Source organism: Synchiropus splendidus, chromosome 5 (assembly GCF_027744825.2).
Source record: "Synchiropus splendidus isolate RoL2022-P1 chromosome 5, RoL_Sspl_1.0, whole genome shotgun sequence".
In the NCBI taxonomy this organism is placed as follows: Eukaryota; Metazoa; Chordata; class Actinopteri; order Syngnathiformes; family Callionymidae; genus Synchiropus; species Synchiropus splendidus.
Window position 1 is genome coordinate 10,890,715 of NC_071338.1, and position 8,017 is coordinate 10,898,731.

The window sequence follows — 8,017 nt, forward strand, 5'->3', positions numbered from 1 at the left end:
ATTTAAAAAAAACAACTAAAGATGATAAAAATGAAATGATATAACGAGCAAATCATATTTTAGATTGCATGGTTTAACACTGTAGCATCATCACACACTGACACCTTTCTTTTCTTTCCTCTCTTTACCTAACATATTTTGAATATGCAACAGACAAACTTTATATTTTTGTGATAGACGGGATCACAACAAAGTCTTGATCTTGCCAAATGTATGTCTGATTTCCAGCAAAAGATATTGTTACTATGGTTAGTTCCACATGCATCATCACTGTATTCACCATAATTTCAATTTTGTCTGTGAATGTGTGGCTTGCATTGGATTTCCACATTTTCCTTTACATCTGACCTGTGGAACACACAAGTTGAAGAACTGCCATGAAAACCATTCAGATTCCATCTACACCAACCACATCAAAAGCCAAAATGTCTTGGTTGCTGAAAATATTTTGAGCATTTGGGTATTTTGAACGCAATGGATCTGTTTAAAAAGTCACGTTCATTGAAGTTCTTTTAACCTGGACACTTCATCCAAATCAAATCACTCGGGATGTCAGACGTGTGTTTACATTAGGAACAGATGGAGAAGGGGAGAGAACTGTTGATAAGCTTCAGCTCCTTCTGTTATTCAGTGTTAGGGGTTGATAGAAATGAAACTCATGAAAACAGATATTCTGATGATGCTTTTATTCGTCACAACAGCCCATCTTACAAATCAGCACCAAACACAGAATCTGTTTGATCATTTTCACTTTTAATTTCCAAATTACAAAATAATAACATGACCTCTACTGCTACAAAAGAACCTAATATTGATGTAATAAGCATCATTGAGTTTTTTTCTTTTTTTTGCTCCAACATTTCAGACATGCATATTGTTGAGAAATATAAAAATATAAATATAAATACATCCCATTAATATTCTTAATGAATCCATGACTAAGATTTGAAATATCTCATAAAAGAATTAAATGCAGTTGAGTACAATAAGGCATTAAGATGTATCACAAGAGCTATACAGAATCCTAGAATAGAGGTATTATTATTTTTTTATCTTAGTGTAACTGAAGAAATCTAAAAATCGTGTGTGATAGATTGCTACTTTCTTAACAGGAAGAACACATATCAACAAGTAAAAAGAATTGAAGAAGAAGAAAAAAAAGAAGACTCGGAGTAACATAATCACACAAAACAAACCACTCCAGTACGAAACCAGGACTTGTTTACAGTCAAGTCAAGGTGTTGACCTTCGGAAGACCAACAGTCTGCACACGTTTTCCACAATAAAAACAACAGCAACTCAAAGTAACCAACCGTTCTTCTCATGATGTTGAACGACACTACCTTGCATTCCAAACATGATGTGCTATACAGAGTTGGACAACTAAATCTAAAGATTCCCCCGATGGACTGGTAGAGGAGAAACCCAAGGACAATGGCAAATATTGTTTGAATGAATGGCCAATAATGACTCTTTTTAAAAAAAAAACATTAAAATCAACAACTTTTTAATCATAGCCTCCCAGCTTTTTGGAACTCCTACAGGTGGCTACCAATAATAAGCGCAAAAAGCCTGTTTCCATGCAAAAATGTAGTCATTTGTGTGCAAGAGTTGTCATGTCTTAAGCTGAAGTGTTAAACGCACAGTCGATATATTTTCATGGCCAGACCCAGTAAGGAAGACACAGCGTAAGACGACCCAGGACTTTCTAACCCATTTTGATCCTCACTGTATCCAACAAGAATGATTTAAGGTGCTTGACACTGAATACGACAATCTGGACTCTGTACCCTTCAAGACAGTCGGCTTATCACAACCTTGCGTTTTGATCTACGTGCTCCCTTCTCCCTCAGCAGAAAAGAAACCTGTGCTACCGCTTTGCACATCAGGAGTTTGTTTTAATTCAGCAAGTTTTCATGCTTCAGCGCACACACACACACACACACACATTCGCACTACTTGCCATCTACTGTGGCTTTAGATCACTCCTCCAGATCCGTGGACTCTAAAGAGCTCTGACCTTGTGTTACTCAACTCAAGCAGGTAGAGTTCTTGGTTAGTCTGCTACAAAATGGAGGTATGTCGAGAGCTGGTGTGAGATATACAGTACTTGGCGCACTTGTTTGGAGCATCCGACGTCGCAGTGGCAAGGAGGGGGAGAGAAAAGTAATACAGCAGATGGTCATAATACCACAGTTAAAAATGCTTCAGAGCATTTGGAAATATTGATGACACATCCATGTTTGTCGTTAGTGTTAATGAAACTGCTGCAGCAATAGAATTCATCCGTTTGTGACATAATAACTGCCCGAGTGACCAGTCTCCATACTTGAATCACTAGGTGCGAACTGATCCAGAGATGAAGCTCATCCGCGGCGTTCTCCCCTGCTAGCTGTGTGTCTGTGGTACTGCAATGCTAGAGCAGTCTGTGACCAGCAGGTCCACAACTGTGCCGCCAGTGACGTAGACGGTGGGCGCCGTCACCATGTTGCTAAGGGAGACGGAGCTACTGGCAGCCACATTGGATGTGACGGGGCTGGGAGCACCCTGGTTGTTGTTGTGGGTGCCCATGTGCCCCTGAAGCTGGGTGGGGGTCTTGCAGTGCACGCCACATAGATGACAGACCAGTACACCGCCAGGAGCGGTGCCGCCAAATCCCCCCGGGCTTTCCTTCCACTCCTGCCCGTGGTGCTTCTGTGCATGGACGCGGAGGTACGTCAGCGTGGTGAAGCCTGTGGAAGATCAAGGAGAGTTGTTCAGTACTATCCAGGAGGACATCAGGCATCACAGTGGAAGTGTTGGGTGTGATAATCGCTCTTAAGAGCGCAGACTGTCTTCATGAATAAACAATGAAACTCAGACATCAGCTGATGAAGATCCCAATACTGCTCCAGACAAAACAACTGGGATACCTGGGCGCTAACAACGGATTAATAAACGCCGCCACAGCTGTACAACTGCGAGAGTCTAAACCTCTGCCAAACGCCTCAGTCCAGCCAACCTGCTAAGTATCCCTCAAAAAGGATAGCCTCCCTTCTGACTTGGAGGAGGTTATCAATCACCTCCCACATAAAAATGTAACCAGTTAAACAGGATCTCGTGTGACTGGGTTCAAACCAGCAACCATTAGATCTTCAGTCTAATGCCCTCTCAACTGAGCCATTTCAGCGCCCACCACACCAGCTGCACACAGAGTCACAAACAAGCAGGCTACAGAGAAAAAGTCCTGGATCCAGAGAGTGAGCCAGATCGCTCCCAAAATGGAATCATTTCAATCAAAAATCTTGTCCAAATACATAACTTTTCATGTTCTTTTGGATGGATGGATGGATGGACACACAGCAAAACATACCCTCCATGATGGAGGAAAAAACTAAAGAGACCTGGGTTATTCACTTCGGAGGACATATTGAAGAAAGGAATCATCTCAGTAACATAAATTTCTCTCAATTGTTTCTTTGCAGAATCAATGCAGACTGGATGAAGTTTCAACGGATATTTGGGTCAAAGCATGTGAAACGTACACAAGCCGTCGGCTTATATTGGTCTTCAAATTTTGCATTACAAACAGACAATGAAAGACAATGAAATAATTTGATTTGACCCAAATATAGCAGACCTCTGTGATGGGAGTCAAGTAGAGGGAGCCTCATGTTTACCAGTGTGTTTGAAAACATGTAAAAGTTCTTTAACTCTGGAGAAATGTAGCGCTTGAGACAAGAACAGGTTATTAATCAAAAATATTAAGCGACCTAAACTCGGGGTATTTATCCAGAAAACCACAAGACAGGATCTGGTCCGTTGACGTCATATGCTGGTTAAAAAAAAGAAAAACATTTTTTGTGGCGACTTCACAGGTATTGTTTTGTGAAATTACTGATTACTGAGAGTAAAAACCGCACCATTTGAGGCCATAATCGTGAACCTGATCATTCTCATCTTCATTTCCAGAGCAAACCACAGCGACCTTCATGAAGCAACATTAGTGGTCCACTTAGTCGCCACAGTCGTGTCAACATTTATCAAGCTGCAGTCGATAGTCAGGTGGTAACCATGTGTACTTACTGCGGTTGCAGAGGTGGCAGGCGTGGTGCTGCGACTGGTTGTGCACCCTCATGTGATCTGTGATGTAAGCAGCCGACAGCAGTTTACCGCAAATGTGACACGGCACCTTCTCTTCATGGCGAATCATGTGGGCACGCAGTCGATCCTTGGTCGCAAAACTGGATTCGCAGGTCTGAGAAAGCAAACACAAGGATTCGTAAGGATTTGATAGATGCTGTAGCTATACTAGGAGTCCATCAGTTCCATACAGATGTCTAGATAAAACTGGGTGAAGGTGCAGAGGACGTACCGGACATTTAAAAGGACGCTCTGAGGAGTGGACCTGTCGCACGTGGCTGTTTAGGTGGTCTGGCCTGGAGAGAGAGGGGTGGAAAACAGGGGCATCTTTTTTTAGCAGGAAGCATTAATCAAAGTCACACATGCAGTCGCTCACATGAAATATCTCTTCAGCTAGCAGAGAGAGGTTAAGGCAGTTATCTTCTTGATTGTATCACTAGCAGCAATGTTTTGTGAATGTGGATTTGTTTGATGCAAGGCAAAGTGTTACCTGCCTAAAAGGAAAGAACATACAGTAATGCACATGATGTTTTCACAGCTAATGAATAAGACACGATGAGGAAAACACAGGATTTTAAAGAATGAACGAATCTCCACTCCCACGACACTAACTACAATAGACAGATGGTTCTGTTCCCCACTTTCAAAAGCATAATCTATTCACATGAATCTCCCCAAAGCAGTATTGAGCTGATGAATTTACAACAAAACAGTGCTCCTTGTTTCACTCCTTATGCAGCTGGTTTTTGGCACCAGCACACACATCATAACTTCTTCTCTACCCAAGCACATTTTTTTATGGAGACATGGAGTGTTCGGTCCAAGGGAATGCTCTGAGAATAGTGTGTTTTATTTAACCGAACACACTTCAAAATAATTATTTTTTCCAGACCTTTTTGCTATAAGACACTGTACTGGCAAAGTCCTCACCTTGAGAAAGCCTTGCTGCAGTGGGGGCACACGTAGGGTTTCTCCACGCCACCCTGGTGGGAGCGAACATGGTGACTCATGCGATCCTTCCTCTTGAAGCGCTGCTGGCAGATGGGACAGGAGAAGGGCTTCTCATCCGAGTGGGACAGGCGGTGACGGTTCAGATGGTAGACGTCACGGAAAGCTTTGCCACAGGTCTCGCAGGCATGGTTCTTCCTGATGGGGTTGGGGTTAGGATTTGCTGGCCGCTAGGAGGCGGAGGAACACAAGACAAGAGTTAGACACGCAAAAGGTCCCATGACTCCCGCGAACAAGTGCTACGTTTCTACATTTCATCTGAACCTCACATTGGTTAGTTGCTTGACTGCTTGTGGTGAAAAAACATGCAGGAGGTGGTTTAGACATTTAAACTGAAGTGAGGGGACTTCACCAAATGCGGGTAAGGACTTTAAAGGCCGGCTGTTACTAGACACACTTAGAGGGATTAAACACTCGGGGAAGTTTTTTTCTGGTAACAAAGAAGCAGCCAAAAAAAGACGGTGGACCCATCTCTGTGGCCAGGCAGCTTTAAAAACAACATGCTTAAAGGTTTGGGGTTCACGTTCTTCACAAGGCCCTGACCCACCTGTACTGTCGCCCCAGTGGCCATAACGACAGCAGCAGGAGGCGGGGCATGGGGGTTAACACTAGCCATTACACTCGGCATGGTGAGCCCATCACCGTCATGACTACCCATGTGAGGCTTCTGGTCCCCCGACAGCACGCCGGGAGGGACCAGAGGGAGAGGATCGGGGAGGTGGAGCAGGGAGATGGGGATAGTGGGCCTCTCCGCCCCCCCTCCATCCTCCATTGCCATCGGGATCGCCACCTGGCCAGCTGCTCCCTCCTGCGCCCCCTCCGCCTGCTCTCTGGCCCTGTCCTTCATGCGTACCCCTGTGTGGACCGACTGGTGCCGCCGCAGGTTGTAGTTGTTCTTGAACTGCTTGTTGCAAATGGCACAGATGTGTGGCACTCGGGTCGGCCGGGACACTGGCTTCACTGGACCACAGCGAGGGAGAGAGACAGAAATCAACCAGGGTCAGTTTGAGAGAGAAAAGTTGATCAACGGGTCATCTAAAGGTCAACCACACAGAGATAAATGGCTGGTGGCGCTGCTGCTACATCATGCAACATTAATGTGATTGACCTTCTGGATGATTACAGCATTGAATGTTTAATAGGCATATAATAAATAATGTATTCATGAAAAAGACAGTCGCAAATGGAGTCAACAAACTGCTCACTCCGGCTGAAAACTCACTCCACAAGAAATTCGACCGTTCCCTTTTGCTTGGAGGTTCATAAAAACGTGTGTCTGTTGCATTTTCGAATATGCAGCGACATCTAGTGGTCAGCATGCATACTTCGACAGAGGAGGTGAGATGACATTTGATTAGATTGGCTTTCTATTAGATGAATTATTGAATAGAATTGATGAAAGTAAATCTGTTCTCCATTGACTAATAATATTTACATTACTTTGAAAAGCAGATTGGAACTAATTCACTGCAACCTTATTTAAAAAAGGAAGACCTTCAAGCGCAACAAAATGTGTGCAGTTCATTTAAGACAGCAAAAACGGTGAGGAAGATTCCTGTGAATATAAATCTTCTGACCACCAACGCGTTAAATAAAACGTGAACTATTTGCGTAGTGGTGAATTGGACTGGTTATTTTTCAGTGTTTCATTGCTTGAAATAGCATCCTCTATGAGTAACAGTGAACGTTGAGTAGCAAACAAACGTGTCAAATACCAGTTGTCGTGCTTTCACAAACATCCTCCACATTAAACCATGACCAAGGTCGATCCGGAAATGACACCGAGAACGGTCCTGCCAGCGTCTCACCGGGCAGCGGGTCCTCGTTGAGAGCAGCGGTGTCCACCGTCGAGGGAGGCGGAGCCAAGTGCTCCGAGGGTGGAGTCTGTTCAGGGTCTGTTTGCACCGTCATGAGCTCTGATTGGAGACTCTCCTCCACTTGGTTTTGGGTGGGAGTATTCTGGGGAGCAAGAAAAGGCCATCACCAAATGTAAACACGCAGCATCACCTGGAGGTGCCGGCACTGGCCGGGAGGGTCAATCAGCGCACATTCGCCCAGTCAAAATGCCTGCACGTCAAACTGACCTGGAAGAGAAAATTGCTCCAAGCAGCCTCCATTTTGCGCCAGCCCGATGGACATTTAACAGTCAGCTTCTGGTTGTAATGGAAGAGGGCAGCCTTTGCATCGTTTTGATCGACCCGCCTGCGACCGAGTGCCGATCAGCCGCCGGTGCCGCTGATAAGATTCGCGACAATAAAGAGCTCACAGCGGCGTTTCTCCGCGAGGTAGCATGATGCTGTCCGACAATGGAAGCAGGCGCAGCTGTCGACAGACGCGGACTGGCGGCCCGCTTCTCCCGGGACAACTTAGACCTACTAGTCAAGAATGAGCCCAAACGCAAAGTCGCTCCGCTACTAACTGCTAGCGAACACCAACATCAAGCAGTCGCCCTCAAGATATCTGCCGAGAGAGCAAGACGAAAAAAACGAGCGCGTTTTAAAACGACGAAATATTCCTGATTACACTCGTATCTATCAGCAAATTACGTCATGCTTTGATTTTAATTTATGGATCTGTTTTCCGATTTCGCCCGATAGGCCGATCGGGTGTTTGTCGAAGCCTCGGTGTTGCTTTCAAGCTGTGGCCGCCGTGAGCGGCGCTGTGGCCGGGCACCGGCCCGTGGTTCCCCCTCGGCCCTTCAGCTGCGAGGATGTCATCTTTCTTTTTTTATCGGCCGCGCTCTCTCCCTCCTCCCTCCCGCCCTGTCTCTTTCTTCCTTTTCTTTTTTAATTCCTCTTTCTTCTCCCCCTCCTCCTCGCCTTCTCTCGCGCCGCTATGTCCCACTTGGTCTTAAAGGGATATGCTTTCCTCTTCTACCCCCTCTCTG

At 45.2% G+C, this 8,017-nt stretch overlaps 1 protein-coding gene across 2 annotated transcripts; it reads right to left on the reverse strand.

The window, feature by feature from the left end:
* Positions 1 to 681: 681 nt before the first annotated feature.
* Positions 682 to 7,968, reverse strand: mazb (MYC-associated zinc finger protein b (purine-binding transcription factor)). 2 transcript variants are annotated; one of them, XM_053866724.1, is made up of 7 exons: positions 7,215 to 7,968; positions 6,939 to 7,089; positions 5,984 to 6,090; positions 5,053 to 5,300; positions 4,355 to 4,418; positions 4,066 to 4,237; positions 682 to 2,732 (listed from the first exon to the last, which is right to left on the reverse strand). In XM_053866724.1, the coding sequence occupies exons 1-7, from the start codon at positions 7,245 to 7,247 to the stop codon at positions 2,389 to 2,391; spliced, it is 1,119 nt and encodes a 372-aa protein (XP_053722699.1). In that variant the 5' UTR covers positions 7,248 to 7,968; the 3' UTR covers positions 682 to 2,388. The 2 variants fall into 2 exon arrangements, with proteins under 2 accessions (XP_053722699.1, XP_053722700.1); XM_053866725.1 differs by lacking the exons at positions 5,984 to 6,090; positions 6,939 to 7,089; positions 7,215 to 7,968 and adding an exon at positions 5,678 to 5,968.
* Between the last annotated feature and the right edge of the window lie 49 nt (positions 7,969 to 8,017).

Excerpts from the sequence above, each read along its gene's own strand:
- mazb (XM_053866724.1), bottom strand. The coding sequence starts at position 7,247 with ATGGAGGCTGCTTGGAGCAATTTTCTCTTCCAG. Across the intron at positions 4,419-5,052 it reads TGCAGCAAGGCTTTCTCAAG|GCCAGACCACCTAAACAGCC; the intron begins GTGAGGACTTTG and ends CTCTCTCTCCAG. Across the intron at positions 2,733-4,065 it reads CTGCCACCTCTGCAACCGCA|GCTTCACCACGCTGACGTAC; the intron begins GTAAGTACACAT and ends GATCTTCCACAG.